We start from the raw sequence: 23,580 nt of genomic DNA, 5'->3' as shown, positions 1-23,580 counted from the left end.
CTCATTATATATTCCCTTGGCCACATGTATCAAAGTTCCCACCTTCACATGAGAATTAAATATTGGCATGTGGTAACATTTCAATTTCACAACTGAGTTCTGCCTATGGAGATCTAAGTCCCAAATCACTCCAGGTTGGGGAAGGAAATCTACTTTTAATATTTTTTCTTGAATAATCAGAGGTTACATATTTTTATCTACTGTCAGCACTGAAAACTTCAGATTCTATTAATTTTTCTGTTTGAGTCTTGTTTGTGGGAATAAGTGTTGTTCATTACAATTTTTTTTTTTTTGGTTTTTATTCTTCCTAATGAATAGTTTGATTGTCTTATGCATGCTAACAATTTAATTTTGTGCTGAGATCTCTCACTTAGGACCTTGGTTTTTTGTTTTGTTTTGTTTTTTAAAGTGGTTCTACTCTTGGAAAATAAAGAAAGGGAAAATAGAATTGTTAATAAAATATATTAAACGTCAGTTTGGGAAAAAAAAAGAAAAGTCCAAAAGGCGGTAAAAGATTAGGTTGAGTCATTATCACCAGGGAGTTCAAGATTAGCACTTCAGTTTTCTTGGCCAGTCATAAAAATGGTAAGCAAAAAAATAGAATGAAATTAATAAAAATGAGTGTGATTTATAGTTACATGATACAAAACTAAATGATTTTATTGACGTATGACCTCTGGGTGAAATACTTAAAATGTTGCCTTTTGCGACAAGTAAGTATTTTGCTCTAAATGGCTGTGTCACTGAACATGATGGTAAAGGTTTCTAGCAATCTTACTTAAAAGATGGGATTATCTCTTTTGGACTATACGGAGGTCTTGAAAGAGTAGAGTAAGCATTTCCCATGATAGGTAGATTATTTCCAACTCAGTAATAACATCACATAGAGATTTGCCTTTTTAGTCACAATTGTAACAAATTTTACAGATTTTACAATTTTGCAATTGTTTAATTCATTCTTTGATTTATAGCTATAATCTAATTGTATTAAGGCACTATCCATTATTCTCTAACAAAGAAGGATGCTAATACCAGGAACAATAAAATTCAGCATTTTATTATGACCACATCTCTATGTGCGGCATCACTTATATGCTGCCATGATCTTTGTGGCAATATCCAAAGAAATGTGTGAAACTTACTCAATGAAGTAGACTTCACCCTTCTCTGTATAGGCCATTTCCCAGTTATCAGGCAATGGGTCTGACTCCTCATTCTCTTCAGGTTTAGTTGGTTTTGCATCATCCATCTGCTCCTTCAGCTCCTCAGGCTGACTATACACTGGTGCAGGATAAGGCTGGGAGGGTGTCTCCCCTGAGGCACCTGCACTCTTGTCTTCATGTTCACTGGATTCTACAAGAGAACAAAGCATGCCGTTAGTCATTCTAGCCACAGGAACTTCTCAATGAGTGTGGAGTATGAGGTATTAGGGTATAAGCTCTATGAAGGCTAACAAGAAAAGCATAATTGCAAATAGCTCTGAAAATCATCTCTAGGCCTACTTGAATTTCCCTTTTTTTTTTCATCATTCTTGTCTACCTTTCATCTAATTATTGCTGATTACTGAATTTGATGGCCATTTCACAACACAGGTGTGGTAGGCAGAATAATGACTCCCTAAACATGTCCATGTCCTACTTCCTCAAACATCTCAATGTTACCTTACATGGTGAAAGAGAATTTTCAGATCTGATTAAATTAAGGGCCTTGAGATTGGGAGGTTATCTTCAGTTATTCAGGTGGGCTCATTGTAATGACAGGGGTTCTTAAAAGTGTAATAGGAAGGCAGAAGAGGATGGTGAGAGGGAGATGTGCCACTAAAGAATGGCCAAAGAGGTGCAATGTTGCTGGCTTTGAAGATAGAAGAAGAGGACCGATCAAACACAAGCCGAGAAATGTGGATGGCCTCTAGAAGCTGGAAAGGCTAGTGCATGGATTCTCTTCTCGAAAATTAAGCCTCTAGAAAGGAACATAGTCCTGTTGATACTTTTATTTCAGCCAGGTCAGTCCCATGTCAAACTTCTAACCTACAGAACTGTAAGACAGTAAATTTGCATTGTTTTAAGCCACTAAGTTTATGGTCATTTGTTATAATAACAATAGAAAACTAATACAATAGACTAAAACCTAAAAAAAAGATACATATTTTAAGAGTAAAGGTAACAGGCTTGGAGGACAGACCCAAGGTTCCAACATGTAAATAGCATGAGCTCCAGAATGAGCAAAAGAAGCACATAGAGAAGAAATAATAACTCAACAACAAAAAAGTAGAAGAAAATTTACCTAATATGAAGAAACACTTGAGTTTGCAGACTGAAATGGCTCACTGAATCTGACGCCAGATTAATGAAGCATATAGACTCCTAAACACAGCTAGGCGAAATTTCCAAACTCCGATATTAAAAAAGCAACTTTAGAGGCTCCTGCACTGAAGAAACATGATTACTTACAAAGAAAAGAGGAACAAAAGAACATGAGATCTTTCATCTGTGATACACTAACCTCAAAGACAATAAGGTAACATCTATAGTAACTTGAGAATGAAAAAAAGTACAGCAACTCAAGAACTTAAGTCTACCAAAATATTACTCCTCTATCTAGGCAAAAGAAAGTCATTTTAAACAACAGAAGTTCTGAATACATACTATCCATGCATCCTACCTGAGGACAACATTTGAGGACTTACTCTAACCCTTTCACAGATTGTTGAATCAGAGCAGATAAAACAAAACAGGGAGAGAAATGGGGTAAAATAAAAACTATGAAGAGGTAAATTCTGGATCATATACCTAAATGTCAATGAAGGATGATCACATTTCTGGAAATATATAATATGTGTTAAAGACAAAATCTTGAAGGACAAGAAAATTCTTGGAATTTTCTTGGAAAATTCTATGGAAACTCTAATACCAGCATGAGTTTTAAGCTGTATCTTGGTTAAGCTCAGGTTCTAAAGAGTAAAGGCAGGGAAATAAGGACATTTTAAAGACCTAACAGGGGTACTACAGGGAGTGGGTAAAGAAGATGATTTTAAAGGCTACCTTTTCATGGGATTAGATTTTTGGGATTAAGTATTTTGGTCAAGGTATGCGTGTAATTGCATAATGGGGATATTTTTTAAATATCCTATCATGTATATTCTCTCTGAGCTATTCAGAATTTCTTTTTGTTCCCATTTAGCTTTTCTGCCACTAAACATAGACCATGAGTCTTATTTGTTGGCGAAGAGTAGAGTGGGTACCATCTAGAAAAATGAACAGGGTAAATAAAAAGAAAGATAAAATGCAGAATAAGTTCCTGCAAGGTAAGATGGTGTGATTGGGAAAGAAATTCAAAGGGGGAAATCTTCCGGTTTAAGACACTCCTTGGTTCATTCAGAGATTCAGCACCACTATCTTTAGGTTTTGGTCTGGAGTATGATGTATGTGGCCATGGTAAGAAAAGGGAAGCCAAGGAAAAGGTGAAGGGAGCCAAAAGGAGAGGAAGCCCATGAATTACTTTAGTTTAAAACTTTGGGAGAAATGTTTTCTGCAGAGTAGCCCCAAATCTCCACTGGAAAGTCAGAACAAATAGATTGTGGGTAAGGGGGCAACTGAGTAGCTCAGTCAGTTAAGCATCCAAACCCTTGGTTCAGCTCAGGTCATGATCTCAGAGTTGTGAGATTGAGTCCTGGTCGGGCTCTGAACTCAGTGTGGAGTCTGCTTGATTTCCTCTCCCTCTCTCTCTCTGCCCCTCTCCCTATTCACGCTCTATATCTAAAATAAATAAATAAAATATTTTAAAAAGTTTGAATACCACTTCAAGGACTCCCCTGGGGTATGTTTGTCATCTGAAAGTCTAAGTATGGCCCAGTGGGAGACTTGGAAAATAACTAAAACTAGGGAACCACTGGCTTCCTCACAGTGGAAGGTGTCCTAGAGACAGCTTAACCCCAAAACTGGAAGGAGAGTACTACTGACAGATGCCAATGTGAAGACAGGACAGCTGATTTAAAAATATGAAATTCTACAATCATTTGAGAACATAACCAATAGCTATTAACATTAAAATATATATATACACATACGCATATTCTTTGACTCAGTAATCCCACTTTGAGACGGTATCCTCCAAAAATAAAAGTAGTGTGGAGTAAGAATACACATATAACAATAGTGGGGTATGTCTAGTAATAAAGCCCTGAAAATGGTTTGAATGCTTATCAATGAGAATTATGATTAAGAAAATTGTGGAAAACCATAGTTTAAAACAATGAATTAAATGTGTATCTATTGAGGTGGAATTATTCAAAGAGTAATCCAAGTTGTAGAGAACATATATTATTTATTCTGCTTTTTAAAAACAAATGAACACAAGTTCTCTTAGTTATACGCATACAATTTTGTGTATAATATATAAGCATGAAAACAGTTTGGAAGATGCACAAGAGATTGTCAACTTTGTTTACTTAAGTATATATAGTACATTAAATGGGGGTGGAAGAAGTTTTCTTTATGTATATTTGCATTCATTGGCTATCAATTATTTTTATGACTTTAAAAATTAGTAACAGTAATTTACAATGAGTTAATTAAAGAATTCTATCTTTGTTTTAATCAATTGCTTAGATCAATTGCTTAGTTTTCCCTATATGCATCAATCTCAGAGGCCATATTAAGGTATCTTTAGGAATTAGGAAGCACAAGAACACATTACAAGCTTTCACAGTTTTGCCCTTAAAAAGAACACTTTAAAAAGAATATGGCCCCTTGCTGATATAGTCTTCCAGCAGATTCCTCATAGAAAATTGACCTTTGTAAATGTGTAGGAAAGAAGCAGCAAGAAAAGGTACCTGTGCTCTCTTTAGATTCTCATTGCTGAATCTTATTACATGTAGTTACCGATACACAAAAAAACACTGTTCTCAGGTAATTCCAGATGTTATGTTGCATTTGAAAAGTTAAAATGCAAGGTCATATTCTGAAATATTCATTCATTCAATATTCATTTAATAAATAATTATTAAGCACTCAATTATCAGAGACTAAGAACAGAAGAATGAACAAGAGAGGCATGACCCCTGCTCTTCTGGACCTCAAAATATGTCAGGATGTGTAGTCTTTAGACAAGTTTAAGTGTGATGAATGCTTTCCCAATGAAAGCTGGGATATTATGCATATACATTTTTTTCACAGTGTGCTGTCAACCTGATACTTGAAAGAGAAATCAAGAGACTTTTTTCAGAGGAAGGCAATAGAGAAAAAATAGATAAGCAAGGACTGAATTAGGCAAGGCCTTAGAAAGCATGCTCAGAATTTGAGACTGTAACCTAAAAGTAATGAGAAGGCATTGATTTATCTTAACCAAGAAGATAGGATCCCCGGGTGGCTCAGCGGTTTAGTGCCTGCCTTCGGCCCAGGGCCTGATCCTGGAGACCCAGGATCGAGTCCCACATCAGGCTCCCTGCATGGAGCCTGCTTCTCCCTCCGCCTGTGTCTCTGCTTCTCTCTCTCTCCCTCTCTCTCTCTTTCTGTCTGTCTCTCATGAATAAATGGATAAAATCTTAAAAAAAAATCAAGAAGATAATACGATTAGATTTTCATTCACTACAAAGATTCCCTTAACTATTCTGGGGGTTTGAGAATGGCAAGAGAAGATATTTGGTAAGTTATTTGTCTGTTCTAGACAAGAGATGATGGTGGCATGGGCATGGAAAGAAATGGACTGAAAAAACATTTAGATATCCTGGTAAACCCGGTGAGCAGCAAAGCTATTCACTGAGATGAGAAATATGAGAAAAGGAGCAGGACCGTGCAGGGAGTTGGGGAGAGTATGGGTATAGTTTTGGGTACACAGAGACAGAGTTCCACTTCAAACTCTCAATGGAGATGTCATGTCAGAGTTCTTGGCTAGAGAGAATCAAATTTAGAGACAACAGTACATGGCTAGACTATACTATAATCTAAGCCAGAGGAGTGGATGAAATTGCCTAGAGAGACAGTGTAGCAAGTGGAAACTAGGCTCCTTAGAGCTGCTGTCTGAGGAATTTTCACATTTAACAGTCAGTGAGAGGATGATTAGAAAAGAGCAGCCAGGGAAGTAATAGGAAAACCAGTCAATCCTCATGCCATAAAAGCTGAGCAGAGGGCAATGAGGAGAAACTTATTACCTTTGGCCAAAGCTGCTAAATAGTCCAACAAAATAAGGGCATACAATCTTTTGAAATTAATAATATGGAGGTCACTGGTGACATTGGTTACCAGTTATGGTAGCAGTTATAGTGGAATGGTGGGTCCAGAAGCCAAGTTGGAATGGATTAAAGAATGAATGAAAAAAGAAAAAAAAAAAAAAAAAAAAAAAAAGAATGAATGAAAAGAAAAAACACATAATATGCTGACAGAAAATTCATTCAAGAAGCTTAGGTATGAGACAGATGCCTGGGTGGCTCAGTAGTTGATCATCTGCCTTTGGCTCAGGTCATGATTGAGTCCTGCACTGGGCTCCCTGCAGGGAGCCTGCTTCTCCCTCTGCCTATGTCTCTCATGAATATATAAAATTATAAAAAGAAGCTTAGCTGTGAACAAATATACTTTTTTCTTTGACTAAAGACTAGAGTCTTTGGAGATGTCTATATTTATTGTCGTGCCAGAGATATGGTGCCAAGACCTCTCAGTTCGTCTAACACTTGTTGATTCCTTCCTTCCTTTAGTCTTATTTAAATGGATCAATCATCACATTAGCAAACATGAATTTAATACCTATGATATGCAGGATACTTAACAAGAACCTAATGGGGGAGAAAAAAAATTTTATCGGGCTACTGTGAATTGGGTTGATAGAAAGGAATAAGTAGCACCTGCTTTCTCTATCTGGACAAAATAAGAGAAAAAAGTGAGTAAGACAAATAGACAACCATAACATTTGCGCATTCACTATTTGTAAAGGCTAATCTAGGGGTGTAGTTTATGGCGAGAGTCAAAGGCTTCCAGTGAAACCCAGAGTCTGGCCAATGAACCCACAGGCAGCATGGAAGCAGGGCAGGCTTCCTATGCAAGGGCAAAACCTATTCTCAGAAAAGGAAAGCAGAACATTAGGGGTAAGAAAAAGAGGAGTTGAGCCAAGCAAGCCCAGCTATCCTTCTAAGATGCATCATTCACATAAGTCACTCCATCTCTTCTGGGCAGAATAAATTAAGCTGCCAGTGGAGTGCAAATCAAGTACTTTAATTGACATGCAAGACAACATGATGGGTAGAGAGGAAGTATTCCCCCCAACTCTGGGTAACTATATAGAGTACCATCATAATGACTTTTTACATGACACTCAATGACACCAAAGAGTTATATACACATTTCTAGGATGGCAATATAGTACATGGAGATAAGAATATCTAAAAGAGCTATCTGAGGAATTCCAACATTGAGCACTCAGCTGGAAAAGGCACTGGCATTATGTTTCCTCTATTACTAGGAGAGTGGTATTAATTAATTTATCAAATATTTGTTGAGACCGCACTAAGTTCCAGGCACTAGGCTAGTCAATGAGGCAGTCAAGGAGAATGTGGTCCAAATGAGTGCTAGGGCTGTCATAACAAGTACCACAAACTGGATGGGTTAAACAAGAGAAATGTATTAGCTTACAGTTCTGGAGACTAGACATCCGAGATTAAGGATTTGGCAGGGCCATGGTCCCTCCAGAGGTACTAGAGAAGGATCTATTCCAGACCTCTCTGCTAGCTTCTGGTAGTTACTTGGTTTATGGCAGCACAACTCCAATCTTCATATGGCATTCTTACTGTGTACATGTCTGTGTTCCAATTTCGCCTTTTTATAAGGACACCAGTTACACTGGATTAGGGGCCCACCCTACTCTACTAGGACTTCATCTTAACTAATTACATCTACGAAGACCCTATTTCCAAATAAGTTTGCATTCTGAGAGTCTGGTGGTGTGGACTTCAATATATAAATTGCGGGAGGAGGAGCACAATTCAACTAATTACACAGTGTATCAGGCGAGTTCAGCTTACAATTCACTGAACGTTCATGTTACATCATAATAATTTCCTTGCTTAGAAGGAAAAGATAAATTTACTACATTTTGATTAATATGGTTATCTCTTTTTTCTGTATGAAGCTTATTTTTATTATTTTAATCAGACAACGTTGGGTATTGTATAAGTAACTGAGAATGTAACCATTAAGAACAGAATGGATTTTTTTAAAATTCTAATTTTTAGAGAAATTTTAACTGTACAACAAAATTAAGAGAAAGGTGCAGAGATTCCCCATAGACTCCTTGCCCATCCCCATCAAGTGATACATTTGTTACAACTGATGAACCTACACTGACACATCATTATCATCCAAAGACCACAGATGAAATTAGGATTCACTCCAGGTGATATATTTTATGGGTTTGGACAAATGTATAATGACATGTAGCCACCGTTATAATATCGCACAAAGTAGTTTCACTGCTTTAAAAATCCTCCGTGCTCTTCCTATTCATCCTGTCCTCCTCTCTAACTCCTGGCAACCACATTGATGTTTTTACTGTCTCCATAGTTTTGCTTTATTCAGAATGTCATATGGTATAGACATTTTCAGATTGGCTTCTTTCACATAAATATGCATTTAAGTCTATCCAATGTATTTTAATGGCTTAGAGCTCCCTTCTTCTTAGCAATGAAAAATATTCCATTATCTGGATGTATCACCCAAATCGATTTTTAGTAACAAAAGTATGGGAAAGAATAGATCTTACATACCAACCATGAGTGTACAGGTGGCCACTCCTGTTAGCACTCCTTTTCTCTCATGGAGTTCAGCTTAGAGAAGCATGGGTGCAAATATGCCTCACATAAATCTCATTTATGTAAGATCTGTAGTTTGAGAAGACCTAGACTATTTAAATTTTGACTAAGAGGGAGCCAAATAATACAAACATATGTTTTACTTTTATAGCGGTGTGAAGCTATTTCTTGATTAGAAGTAGTCATGTAGAATTGTCCTTTTTGACTTCCAAGACATATTTTTCGGTATGAGTCTATTGTTAAATCTAAACATGAATTTTTTGGATATGTAAATGTAATTTTTTTCCTAAGATGCTTGCTGCTGAAGTGAACAGACTTTATCAAACACTGGCATTTTTTTTTTTTTTTGAGCATTCCATTTTGCATTTCTAGGTCACTTAGATGCCTTATAAACAAGAGCAAGGCATGTTTTGTTTTGTTTCACTAACAATAGAATCAAAGAATATTTCAATAAAGAAGGAGTATCTCTTTTTAAAGAATGGTAGTGATGAAAAATATTCCTCTTTGACCAGAACTGTTGAATTTCCTAGAAACTCTACAGAAATGTTGAGACATAAAACAGACATTGACAATGTACATTCTTATAAATGAAGACCTATAAAAAACATATTTTATGTACACTTTTACTGTTGTGAAGAATTAAGAAATACAATTTTCCTCTTTCCTACCCTAATTGTGTTTTGTTGGATTTAGCAAATGCTTTTCTTCCCATAAGAAATTCAGAAGAACTCAAAGATAGTATAGGGACTGAAAGTCATTTAATTGGAAGAGAATTAAATGTATGCATTTTTGCATTTGGTCCAGCTCACATTAATTCTATAGCTCTGGTCTGGTCTCAGGCTTTGATATACAATGATATGTATCGTAGCCATTCCATTTGCTTACATGTTTATTGGCTTAGCAGTATCTAGCACATTGCCTTTCGGACATAAGACTAAGGATAAATCAGAATGCCACAGTTTTGAATGTTCTTACTCGGTTTTATTAGAGAATAATCAGAAACCAAGATAAAACCATTTCAAGAAGAATGCCTATTTTATACCTTACCCATATTTTCACTTGACATGGTCTATGCATATAGCTAATGTTGAGCTTTCTGTAATTGCCATCCTTCAAAATGAGGAAAAATAATGTTTTTAAGCTAGACAGGAAATTGTTGATTTTATTTCTTGAACAGTCATAAAATTTAAATTTCCAAAATTTGTTTTACCCTGTGAGAGCTCTGTGATTTATGTTTCTAATGGCTACATGACAAATTTTAATAAATCTAATAATTTTTCTCCTATATTCATATTATTTCTTTGGAAATAAGCATGGCTAGAAAACATTTAACAGGAAAAAATATTTACACATAATAAGAGAAAATAGGAATAATTTGAAATAATATTTTTCTTTTGCTTTTTGTGTAGCGATTCTCAGGTAACAGCAAAAACACTCCACAAGAAGCAGTAGAAGATAATTGCTAAGGCTGGTGTCAGACTGCCTGGGTTTGAATCTGTTCTTTACAGTGTGATGTTGAACAAGGTATTGAAACATTCAATTTCTTTAACCATACAATGCGGGTTAATAACATTACCTACCTATAAGAATTAGATGTGCCATGCATAGAAATTGCTTAGAGCAGTAAACTATTAGAACACAGTAGGTGTTCAGTAAATGTCAGATATCGTTATCAGGGAATTCTATTACTTAAAATACTAAATAAATTACAAAGTTAATTCAGTCAAGCCATCTAAATGGTCTCTCTCGGCAGAAAAGAAGTGTGGTCAAGTTTGCAGAATTTGAAAGATATTAGGATTTTTTAAATGCAATAACTAAAAAAGAGAGAGATACAAAACTAACATTTCCTTTTTATTTATTTTATTTTATTTTTTAACATTTCCTTTTTAAAAAGTGTTCACATAAGTTGAGTTATCCTTCCTCAGTTAAGACATGTTGTGGGGTTAAATGACTTAAAGGAAGAAAACTAATTCTCAGATAATAATCCACAGTTTTTTTTCAAGTTCTGTATAATTTCCTATAGAGTTTTGCATTTGATTTTGTTGGGCACAGGGGGCTGCTACTGAGCTATAAATCTGGCAATACTTTGGTACCACAGAGGGTATGCACTTGTAGCAGAATCAGAGACTTGGCTCCCCAATTTGATATTAGCCCAAGGCTTATTAGCCTCCTGGTGTATTCCCAGGGCAACCTTGGTTTTCAAGTCTGTTTATAACAGATCGCTCCCCCACTTTGGTTTCTGTTTATTTGTGGTAGTGACCATGGCAGTAGAAGTTGTGGGGCTTGAAGATTTCTGTTTCTTTCCTGAAAACTCAGTAACCTTATCAAAAAGTGTGTTTCTTATACTAATCCAAGGTCCCATGTGTTAGTGGGGGAGGAGGCTGTCAGAGAATGATCCTCACTTCACTTCTAGAAGCTGAAGTTCTTAGTCAAAATTTGAACCAGAGGGTCTTGTACATGAATGAACATTTCAGGGGTGACTTTTATTTCTTTATTTTTAAAAGATTTTATTAATTTATTTGAGAGAGAGAGAGAGAGAGAGAGAGAGAGAGAATGAATAAGTAGGGGGCAGGAGAGGGAGAAATAAACTCCCAGCTGAGCAGGGAGCCCAATGCAGAGCTTAATCCCAAGAGCCTGAGATCATGACCTGAGCCAAAGGCAGACGCTTAATCAACGGAGCCACCCAGGTACCCTGGAGTGACTTTTAAACAAGAGAAAAATATCATTGCAATTGATTTTCCATTCTGGCCCCACTATAGATTATACCCTATAGTGAAAAGTAGAGGGCATTCTGTCTTCAGAAAGGAAGCAATCATGCAGTGGCCACCTGCATTCTATATAGCCAGTTGATTAAAAAAGTCAAGATTATAGCTTGTTGCTCACAGAGTGCTCTCACCAATTTTCCAAAACCTTGTAAAATAAAAAGAGGAATTATAATATGGGTGCTAAAATGTTTGACATTGAGTGATTAGTGAAATTTTGCTCATCATTTAAAAACCTAATTACTTTTTGATGTACTAAAATATGCACGTGGCCGAAATCCAAAAGTACAAAGGGAAAATATGGTGCCAAGTAGGCTTCCCTCCTGTTTCTAGTCCCAGTGGTACAGCAATCAGTTAGCAAACATGACTACTTTTCTGCTGCTTCAGAGATATTTCTAAACACAGATTACTGATGTTTAGGTAGAGGATTTTTTTTTTCCTTAGTTCTCCTAAAGTGTTTCTAAATTCTAAAAAAAAAAAAAAAAAAAAAGTATTATGTAAGTTCTTTAAGTTTTAAATTCCAGTTAGTTAACATACAGTGTAATATTAGTTGCAAGTACACAATGTAGTGATGCAACACATCCATACAATACCTGTTGTTCTTCACAACAAGGGCTCTCCTTCATCCCCATTACCTATTTCACTCAGCCGCCCCCATCTCCCCTCTGGTAACCATCAGTTTGTTCTCTATTGTTAAAAGTGTTTCCTGGTTTGCTTCCTCTCTCTTCCCCACTCCTTTTGCTTGTTTATTTTGTTTCTTAAACTCTACATATGAGTGAAATTATATGGCATTTGTCTTTGACTGACATAATTTCGCTTAGCATAATACTCTCTAGCTCCATCCATGTCATTGCAAATGCCAAGATTTCATTCTTTTTTTATGGCTGAGGACTATTCCATTGCATATATATGCACCATATCTTTTTGAAAAAGATTTCATTTATTTATTCATGAGAGACAGAGAGAGAGACACACACACACAGACACAGGCAGAGGGAGAAGCAGGCTCCCGCATGCAGGGAGCCCGATGTGGGACTCAATTCCGGGACCCCGGAATCATGCCCTGAGGCAGACACTCAACCATAGAGCCACCCAGGCATCCCTGCATCATATCTTTTTAATCCATTCATCAGTTGATGGACACTTGGGCTGCTTCCATAATTTGGCTATTGCAGATAATGCTACTATAACCATCGGGGTGCATGTATCCTTTTGAATTAGTATTTTTGTATTTTTTGGTAAATACCTAGTAGTACAATTGCTGGATCACAGGGTAGTTCTATTTTTCACCTTAGGGGAACCCACATACAGTGGCTGCAAGAGTTTCCATTCCCACCAACAGTGCATAACAGTTCTTTTCATAAAAGGTATACAAATGAGGAGGGGTGGATCTAAGACAGAGCGACAGTTTATAAATATATAAAATGTATATGTATATCATAATATATTCTATAAAAATAAACTTAGAATAAAATATTATAATTAGGGGAAGTTAGGGTAACAACTAACTGTGCTTCTGATTTTTGAGACGATATGGCAATTGAAGAAGTAGATATTCCCAGTCCAGTAAAGAAATCACTTTTTTCTGTAATATTTGTAACCCAGTTGCATCTCATCCATTCAGAGGGCTAGCCAAGAAAATGTGAATTACTAATAAAACATATTCAATACCTCAAAATTATTTTTCATCTCTATCTGAAACTCAGTTGGTTATAGGTTCTTTGGAGCACTAGAAGAACAATATGTGAAATTAGGAAAATAGAAGATTCAAGGTCTATAAGTAGCAGATGACAAGGAAAAAAAAATCCAAGATACAAAAAATTAAATTGTAAAGACTCACTAGAAAGATTAGTAGAGGAAATTATTTCCCATTAACAAGGGAGAAATGTTGCCTTAATTAGTATATTTCCTTCTTCCTGCAATATTTCATTTTTTCACATTTTAATAAAAGTAGACTGGAATATTGGCAATAAAATGAATCCTCACAGCTTTGAAATTGTATATGTGAAATTATTTTAATAATGTAATGCACTTGAAAGATGTTTATCATATAGAAACAAGTTCCCCAAACCCTCAACTAACTTTGCAGTAAAAGAAACTGATAGAAGTATTGAAAATATTCAAAGACCAAAGCAACATATGAAGTGGAATATAGGATATAAATGTGCAATATCTTTTAGATCTTGCTTTTAAAATTCTGAAAAAATTCCAGGAGACTAGTACTATATAAAATATAACATCACCTTGCGAGGTTTTATGAACATCAAAGGGTTTGAAAGAGAAAATAGAAAAAGCCTCCATTTCATTTTGATCTTGATAATTCGAGTGCTATTCTTCGGGGCCAAATTGGAGTCAAGGTATTGTTTGATGAGAGCAAGAAGTCAATTAGGAGGAAAAAGATGAGGTGCTATTCCCAGCAATGGACTATGCAGAAGGAATGAGTACGCATAGAGACCTTCCCTCTTCAGGAACAAAGTCCAGCCCTCAGCCAGAAATAACTAGAGCACTCTTTGTCTGGCAATAAAGCAGCTGAGATTTCACACTGCAATTATAATCACTTCTTATGAGGAGAAATATGAGACAGGGAAATGAAACACAGAGTGAAAATCAGACCTAGAGAGAATGGATGGCTATGATTAGAAATACGATTAAGCTCTAAGGATGCCTGGAGAACCTGAAGACACTTAACATTGCAACCAGTCCTCAGGCTTGCTGCAAGTGCTGTGCAAGCCCCAGTATCACCCTGGGTGTTGTTGCTCTGCACTCCTCATTCGGGTATCAAATCTCTCTCTCTCACACACACATCCTACAAACCCTCAGAGGAGTAGAACAACACTCTCCACAACGGTTGAGCGTAGGATCCCCAGAATGCTGAATCAGTTTGAGGGCACGAAGAGGTTCAAATAATGCATCGCTTTTAGTTTAACAGCAAAGTGAGTCGCCTCGATTTGAAGTGACATTCCTGAAACTAATCATGATTTCAATTTTCCCCCAATGCCGTAGTTACAATTACTACTGTAGTTCCTAAGCAGGAGCTCTAAAATGATTATCATACCATTTTATAATCACACCTAGGGACTCAGGACATTTGACAATTAGGACAGTTTTAACTTTTAAATAATCCTTTTAAGAAAAGATGCCCCTCATTTAGAAATGGAATATCTAATTTTAGAAGGTTAATTTAAAACAGTCCCCCAAATTTGTCCCTCCAATGGACAGAGAAACCTAGTACAGGGTTTGGGAACAAGATCATAAAATGAAGCCTCCTCAAAAAAAAAAAAAAAAAAAAAAAAAAAAGGAAAGAAAGAAAGAAAAAAGATAAAGATCTGAGTGGATACACACATCACAGTCTCTGTGAACCCACAGAAAAATAAGCAGGGGATAGGCGCTGGGGTGGTTTCAGAGTGGGCTATTATTCACAGGAAAACAGCGAGCTTCACTATGGAGGACATAATTCTTTTGACAGTGACAGGACCTCATTCACAGAACCAGGACTGATGGTGCAGGCACAGTCAGCGTGCCAAGCAGCACAGGACCTGGATGCGGGTCCCTAATGGTGAACTGAGATCATTTCTGAGGACACTCGGTGATCACATAAGGGACACTCTGTTTGCTCTCTGGGGGCGGCAGTTCATTTGCACTAATTGTGGGCTTGGGGGCCTGGAGAAGGCAGCTCTGTGTACACATACTGTATTCCCTTTGTTGGCGAAGGTAGCTCTCACGGGCCCTGTTCCTCCTGGCATTGTGTGTGTGTGTGTATTAACAGAGAGATTTAGCTGCCTTTAAAATATATGTGCATTTCTAATTCCTTACACTAGGCTTACTAATAGCTAGTGAGGGGAAGTTGCAATATAATAGTGAATTACTTTCCGGAAAAGTTTAGCAGATAATTCATGAAATAAAAGAAATCTAAGAAAGCGTAACCCAATTACTATGGTTTACAGGATTTTCTTTTCTTCAGAGAAGTTCAATCTTCAAAACAACACAAAACGAAAAACTAGCTACTTATTATCCACCTATACTTTACTTTTATTTTAATTGCAGCTTAGTTAACAGTGCTGTATTAGTTTCAGGTATACAGTATCATGATTCAACACTTACCTATCTATTTTTGGTATTTTCACAGAGAAATTGAATTAGTTCTCATCTTTAAGAATACATGTTTTCAAATATAATTCTATGTAATTTTCAAATAACTTTTGCAGGAATGTAAGATCAAGAATGCCATATCTTTCAAACTTAGAAGCAATGCATGCTGAACTCAGTAGTGTAAAAAGAGCACGAAATAAAGCTAATCATGTAAAACTCTGATATTCTCCAGAGGTTCAGTTGACTAAAAAAATAAAGATTTACAAGTTTTTTAAATATCTAAAGATCTATACTAATCACTGACACAGATAAGCAAAAAAGTAAAGGTAATCCTTGTCCTAGAAATATTTACTATGTGTAGGGATGCCAGACATGCACGTTATGAAAAATCATCTACGAGTACCAGGTTTAATCAATATCTTCCAAATGAATGAAGGATGTAAAGTGTACTTCAATAATTCAGAGATGGACAGTTTCAATTTTTCATTATGGGAGTCAACAAGCAATTTCTTGAGAATATCAAAATTTTTATTGAATTCTGTCTAAAAGAATAGGAGGTTATAATATGATAAAGGCCTTATCCAACAGGTGGAAGTATTTTATGAATAAGGGATGGAGATGAGAGAAGAGATGGGGGAGTAGTGGGGGGCAAAGCTAACAGAGATGTTGCAGTCAAATATGGGATGACCTGAGGGGTTACCCAAGGAGTTTGGAGCAGTAGAAATCGAAGCTCATCCAAGTTTTGGGAGGATAGTTATGTGATCAAGTGCTGGTTCAAGAATCTTTAATTGATGGAAGATTAACAGGCCACTTGGATAGGGACAGAGCCTGAAGGAATGTAGATCCCTTAGGGGACACAAATGTGATAAGGCAGCAATCTAGGATGGTGATATTTGGGAAAAAGAGATTAAAGCTACAGGCTCAGTGATCTGTTATATCTAATAATATATAGGAAGCCTGGGGGAAAGAAGTATCTGAGCTATTTGGGTGAAAACAAGAATTTGAAAAATCAAATAAAGGCCTTTATGAGCTGATTTGCTTGTGTTATGGGAGAAGAATTTAAGTGGAATGTTGCATTTAAGATGCTACAGAAATGCTTAGGAGGGCAGTCCAGTGGGCAGCAGTTAGAGATATGGCCCTGGGACATTAGAGGAAAGTGAAGGCTACGGGTAATCGACAGTATTTGAAGCTATGGGGCTGGATGACAACTCTAACAAGATAAAGATGCCTAAATATAGGTGAGGTTAATGTCAAGGAAAGGTTTCCTGGGGATATGAATTTTAAGTATCAGTTTAAAGACAGATTTTCTAAGATGATGTAAAGCTGTATCATCTTTGCAAGCATTCGATCTAACACTGCAGCCACACATTCACTGAAGGACAAATATAACAGAATACAATGTAATGAAATACACTGAGCTGAAAGACTGATTTTACCTTATGGAGGTCAGGAGAGTCATGCTGTCCTCAACATGGTTAACAGCCCAGCAAAGGTGATGGGGACAGGATGAGTTCGGGTGTTCCTGGGTCCAGATCTTAACACTGTTACTAAATAATTATTACCTTAGTTAAGTACCTTAAGCTAAGTTTCAGCATATTCTTTGATAAGTAAGCATACCATGGTTATGGGACAAGAAATAACGTATGGACTATATGTCTAGCACATCTTATGCATTCATTAAAGGAGAGTTGCCATTATTTATTTTCATTGTTATTTTTGTGACTTTCAGTATTAACCAGGTTAGAGCTACATTTCTAAGGATAGAACAATACTGATTTCTATCATCAAAGTGACATATGTCAGAGAGAAACATTTCTGATCTGAGACACTGAAAGATCATCCCATGGCTTTTCTAGGTGAAATGGGCTAACTCCATCTGTTTGATGTAATTCCAACCAAAAAAGGGAGCCTAACATTAATTATTCACTTAAAATACTTGACTATTCGTGGACAATGTTACAGGTCAGTAGAGCTTCATGTACACAAACTTTACATAAATATGGCCTGAAACTAAAAGGAATGTATAGTTCTAAGTTTAAGTCTAAAGGAGAAGCGATGAAGAAAACGAGTAGTAGAAGTAAATTGAGGACTCTTCTAAAACCTTTATTTACCTAGCGAGAATAATTCATTTCAGTAAAACATAAGGAGTTAAAGATTGGTAGGCTTTTTTTTTTTTTTAAGATTTTATTTATTCATAGAGACAGAGACACAGGCAGAGGAAGAAGCAGACTCCATACAGGAAGCCTGACATGGGACTCAATCCTGGATCTCCAAGATCACACCCCGGGCTTCATTAAACCTCTATGCCACCAGGGCTGCCCAAGATTGGTAGGCTTGATGCTTAAATGCATGCAGAATATTTTTTAAAAATACGATTTTTTTAATAACCACAGAGCCACATAAGTGGAGTTGTACATGATTTCCAGAAATGAAAGAAATAAGAAACTTGTAGTAGGTAGAAACTAATAATGCCACTTTTAAAGAGGTACAAGTAAAATAATGATCATATACGTACATGTTGCTGAGAAATGTATTTATGCTTCTATTGGTGCTATTACACTCAGATAGCATAGCAGCTAAGAACATGCTTCTGGATCGATATTTCCTATAAATAAATCCCAGTTCTGGGCAAATTACTTAACAGTAGTGTGCCTCAGTGTCCTATTCTATGAAATAGTACCTAACCCGTAAAATCTGTTAGGAGAAATAACTGAACTAGTACACATAATGAAGTTAAAGAGTTCCTAGAACATGGTTAGCATCCACAAGAGGTTAATTTTTACATTATTTATTATCGGTATTATCAGCATTTTTATGTAATGGAATAAAAGTACCTCAGTAAGCTTTTCTCACTTTCTAAATGCACCTCATCGATTATACTATTTATGCTCTGAATTGACATCTGATGTTAATTAGTATTATAGGCTCTTAGTTGATACAGGGCGGTAACTAAAATTTAAGCAAGAATTTTCTCAATATTGTTTAAAGTGTCTTACATCTGGTAAACATGTATGGGAAGAAAAAAGGCAGGATAAAGACCCTATGCTAGAAAAAAACGTGACAAAGTTCAAAAGATGAAGATCTGAGTGAATATGTATGGGAAGGAGGCAATGTGAACCCTAAAGTTTCTATTGGATATTCTAATAAAGGATGAAGGACCAATTTCTGGTTTGGGGCTGTTTTCTCCATCTTTGAACACTGGGCAAAGAGCCGCCTAATTTACATATGTCTCATCTCCCATAAGGGACAGAGAAGTCCAGCCAGGCTTACAGAGCCACTGCAAGCATCTGTTGGCATTTGTGGCATCTATTGACTATCCAGACATCCCAGAGTTGGCCTGGGTAGTTGTTCTCTACCATCCTCAGGCTGAGAGGTCCAGGGACAGACATACTGTTAGGGCTGCTTAAGAAGAGTGCAAACCAATCCATGTACCTTGGGACCCCTCCTGCCTAGCCCAAACTCACAAACAAACCAAACCCAATTCCTTATGTCTAATATATGAATTGAAAGGAATGGTGCTTTCTACATTTACTATGACCCCCAATTAAATAAATTTCTAATTTACAAATAAATGTATGTCAAGAATACTTCATTTGATTTGCCTTATACAGAGTAGAAATGCAATAGAAACCAACGATTCAGGCCCAACCAAGGGCAAATATTTTATGTTTTTAGCTGTAAGGTATTAATCAGTAACAAACTCTGTAACTGCTTTTTGATCTCCAACTTTGTTTTTTTGTGATTACTGCTTCCACTTGGCTGAATCATTTTGCTTCTCATATCAAAGATAGCTAAGAAAACTATGTACTACCAACTTAATTCAAAATCCATTATATAATGAAAAATAAATATTTTGACAAAGATATTTCAGAATCAGAACAGAAAAGGTATCTAATTGCTTGAAAATTACCTATAGACCTATAAATTGCTTTCCTCTCATATACATTTACTTAGTTCTTCACCTTCTGAACCGCATCACATTTTTTTCCGGCACAGGGTCTTTAGTAAGCAAGTTACATTATGTACAATAGTGATCTTTAGCATTTATATACAGAAATTGGTGATTGGTAGGAACAGAGCATAAGTTTTTCACCATTGCATTTATGGAGGAGGCTGTCCTCCTCTGAGAAATCAAGATGAAATCACTTTTTAAGGTTTTACACACTGATTGGAATAGATTAGATTTTGGTCTCCCTATGTTTGAGGAAAAACATTTTTGTAGGTAATTATGAATAAGGAAGGTTAAGAAATAAGCTTATGAAATGTTGATAAAAATAATAGAGCATGAAAATTAAAATACTACGTCACTATAGAAACTGTACAATGATAATTAAAAATAGAGACATCAAAATAGTTGTAGGAAATATATTATTATTATTAATAATATGTATGTGGGGCAGCCCCCGTGGTGCAGCAGTTTAGCTCCACCTGCAGCCTGGGGTGTGATCCTGGAGACCCAGGGTCGAGTCCCACATCGGGCTCCCTGAATGGGGCCTGCTTCTCCGCCTCTCTCTCTCTCTCTCTCTCTCTCTCTCTCTCTGTCTCTATGAATAAATAAATAAAATCTTAAAAAAATAATAATATGTATGCGAAGTTCATGTGTTAACATTTTTTTTCAAGAGCTTTTCAGTTCTTAGATTTTCAATGCCTACTAGTACGCTGTTATTAAAAAATAAATAACTAATAAAACTTTGGAAATTTACTCCAAGCTTAGAGGCTATAAGAATGCCATAGTTAGGGCAGCCTGGGTGGCTCAGCAGTTTAGCGCTGTCTTCAGCCCGGGGCGTGATCTTGGAGACCCGGGATCAAGTCCCACGTCGGGCTCCTTGCATGGAGCCTGTTTCTATCTCTGCCTCTCTCTCTCTCTCTCTTTCTGTGTGTCTCATGAATAAATAAATAAAATCTTAAAAAAAAGTATATAAAAAAAGAATGCCATAGTTTTGCTTTAACATTTAATCATAAGTAATGTAAGGAAAAAAAACTAATTTTATAATTATAATAAAATTTGACACTCGGTTAGTAATAAGCACAAGAAAATAGCAAAGCCATACCCTTGTGCAAACACACTTTATATCTGCCTGCTCTTCTTTATATATGTGATATGATAGATCATAAATAAAAAAGATAACAAGCCTTTTCCTTGTTCAAGGGTAGGTGCCTTTACGAAGTCAATGTCTAAAGATGCTTTCTCCACATTGCCAGATTAGATAGTAAGGGTGGAGAGAAAAATATACAGACATGGTGTAGCTCTAGTCATTTTGAGTACAGTGTTCATTGAAGTTGTTAACTAAATCACATGAAACAACCTCTTTTTCCAGAACAGTGAGTATAGTAAGATTTCTAAGGATAGATTTTACCTAATTTTAATTAGCAAAGATCCCAGAACTTTATACAATCATATTCATGACTTGTAATATTTTCTAAAATGTAGAAATAATTCATTAGATTTCTATTAATACTGTGTATATGAAACAAAAAACTGAGGAACATAAACTAATTGGTTTATATGTCGAAATTAAAACTAATAAAAGGGATACAAGAATTATGTCCTTTCCATTTGATATTAGAATCCTCTCTCTCTGAGGTTAACTATAATCAATCATACATATAAATATGTACATATGTATAAATGACTAACCTGGTGTTACTACTACTCCATTTCCATTGACCACAGGCCTCTCTTCCTCTTCTTCCTCGGGAGGCTCTATACTGGCTTTCTCCATGTTGCTCACTGATTTATTCCTCTTCCGTTTTCCTTCAGCACTTGGAGTGGCTCCCGGAAGTATCTGGTCTGTTACATTTAATAATAATGGTGCTGGTTCTGCTGGAGGCTTTGGCGTGCCGTAGTAATTGTCTGCAAATGATACCAAAACTTCAGGGAGTTAGATATTTCTCTTACTGTGTGTACAGTCTGTAAAAAATAGAAATTATATTGATAAATGTATATCCTGTTTCTTGCATATACGTGTATTTTACATGCATACAGATATATGGCTTTGTCTCCTTTCACATTTTTATATGCATCTTTATTTGTTGCTTTTACTATATTGGGCTTTAATGCTTAAATAAAGATACAGATTTATCTTCATTTTCACCTTTTGCCAAACCAAAATATAGTCTTATGTATTAGTCTCATATTGTTCAAAGCTATTTCAAAATTATTTTTAAAATTTGGTATGCCTGATTATAACCTTTTTAAAAATAATTATGTCTGAATGAGGGTGCAGATAACTTTTTTTTTTAAAGATTTATTTATTATTTGAAAAAGAGAGAGAGAGAGTATGGGCAGGGGGAAGGGCAGAGGGAGAGGCAGAGAAACAGAGGCTGTACTGATCATGGAGCCAGATGGGCAAGTCTTGATCTCAGGAACTGAAGATCGTGACCTGAGCTGAAACCAAGAGTCAGATGCTTAACTGACTGAGCCTCCCAGAGGCAATTCGTAGTTTTTTTTTTTTTTTTTTTTTTTTTTTAAGCATATCTCACAACAGTCTGGAAAGGCAAAGTATATTGTGCTTTTTCTGTAGCTTTCAAAAGGCTTTGACTGTTTTCCTTGATGTCCACAGTGACCTGCCCAGAGGGGTATCACCAGGCCAGTTCAGTGGTTCTCATGGCTGCTGACTGTGGGCCTACTGCCCTAATCATAGCTCTCATGATCTGAGCTATGGAATATCTGTTCCTCCCATCAGTCTGTGAGACCTCTTAACAGGGGAGATGAATTCTTACTTCTCTCTGTAATAACAGCCTGACACATAGTAGCCATGGAATCAATGCTTACCAAGTGAGCATCTTTATATATTTAAGGAAATTATTTATAGTTTAAGATTTTGATTGGTAAAGAACATCGTGGTGTTTTGTAAAATCAGTGTTATACTTTTAGCATCAGCTTCAAGCCCACATTGGTGTTTTCATTTAATTGAATAATTTATGCACTCATTTGCTACTCATTCATTACAATCTTTATTTAGTACTGACTCTGCATCCAGGCACTCCAATATATGTTTGAGGGAAAATGATGACTATAAAACAATCCTTGTCTTCCAGATGCTTAGCAGTGTGTTGTAGAAGACAGGCACTGCTGACATCAAGCAGATAAGCATTGTAACAGGAAATGGGACTAAGTACTGCAATCAAGAAGCAGTGGAGGAGGAAGCACGTCTCACTATCTGTTGAGGCCACTGAAGGCTGCTGGGAAAACAGTGTGTTGTGAAAGAAACAACCTATGATCTGGAAGTCATGGGTTCTGGACTTGGCTTTTCTACATGATTACAACTCAAGGAAGTTACTTAACCTCACTGAGGGTAAATTTCTTCATCTATATATTGGGAATAGCAGTACTTGTTATACCTATGTTCTGGGTGGCAATAACCAAAACCTACTATAGTTTTGGTTTTTTAAAGGTTTTATTTATTTATTTATTTATTTATTTATTTATTTATTTATTTATTTATGAGAGACAGGGAAAGACAGGCAGAGACATAGACAGAGGGAGAAGCAGGCTCCTCATGGGCACCCCAATGCAGAACTCGATCCCAAGGCCCTGGGATCATGACCTGAGCCAAAGGCAGACACTCAACCACTGAGCCACCCAGGTGCCCTCCAAAATCTACTATAGTTAAGTTAAACATGAGAGAGAAATATGAGATGGTTAGTTAAGGGAAGAGGCTGAACAATCTTGGGGGAAATGGGCAGAAACAAAGGAGTCTGGTCAAAACATGCAAGTTGCATCTGTTTGGCCTGGACTCTGAAAGCCCAGCTGATTCCACTGCCATGGGCAAAGGCTTCACCTGCCTTTCCTTTGGCTGGAGCGAGGCCGAATCTCTCCTCAGGAGCGCTGATTCATTCATTTCCAAGAAAACACTCGGGCAGGTTTGTCTCATTGGCTGAGTCTCAGTCATGGGAGAGCCTGTGAGCTGCCGAATTAGAGCTGGAGAATGG

At 36.5% G+C, this 23,580-nt stretch overlaps 1 protein-coding gene across 12 annotated transcripts in view; it reads right to left on the bottom strand.

Annotated features, from left to right (window-relative positions):
* Positions 1-23,580, bottom strand: part of MAGI2 (membrane associated guanylate kinase, WW and PDZ domain containing 2) — a 1,329,894-nt gene that overhangs the window by 458,934 nt on the left and 847,380 nt on the right. For all 12 annotated transcript variants that reach the window (XM_072791399.1, XM_072791396.1, XM_072791402.1 and 9 more), the window contains exons 4-5: positions 21,284-21,499; positions 1,143-1,353 (exon numbers count right to left, since the gene is read on the bottom strand). In XM_072791399.1, coding sequence (XP_072647500.1) covers positions 1,143-1,353; positions 21,284-21,499 — 427 coding nt within the window. The remainder of the gene's footprint in view (positions 1-1,142; positions 1,354-21,283; positions 21,500-23,580) is intronic.

Source organism: Canis lupus, chromosome 21 (assembly GCF_048164855.1).
Source record: "Canis lupus baileyi chromosome 21, mCanLup2.hap1, whole genome shotgun sequence".
In the NCBI taxonomy this organism is placed as follows: domain Eukaryota; kingdom Metazoa; phylum Chordata; class Mammalia; order Carnivora; family Canidae; genus Canis; species Canis lupus.
Note: the sequence above shows the minus strand (reverse complement) of the source record. Positions and strands in the feature narration are given on the sequence as shown.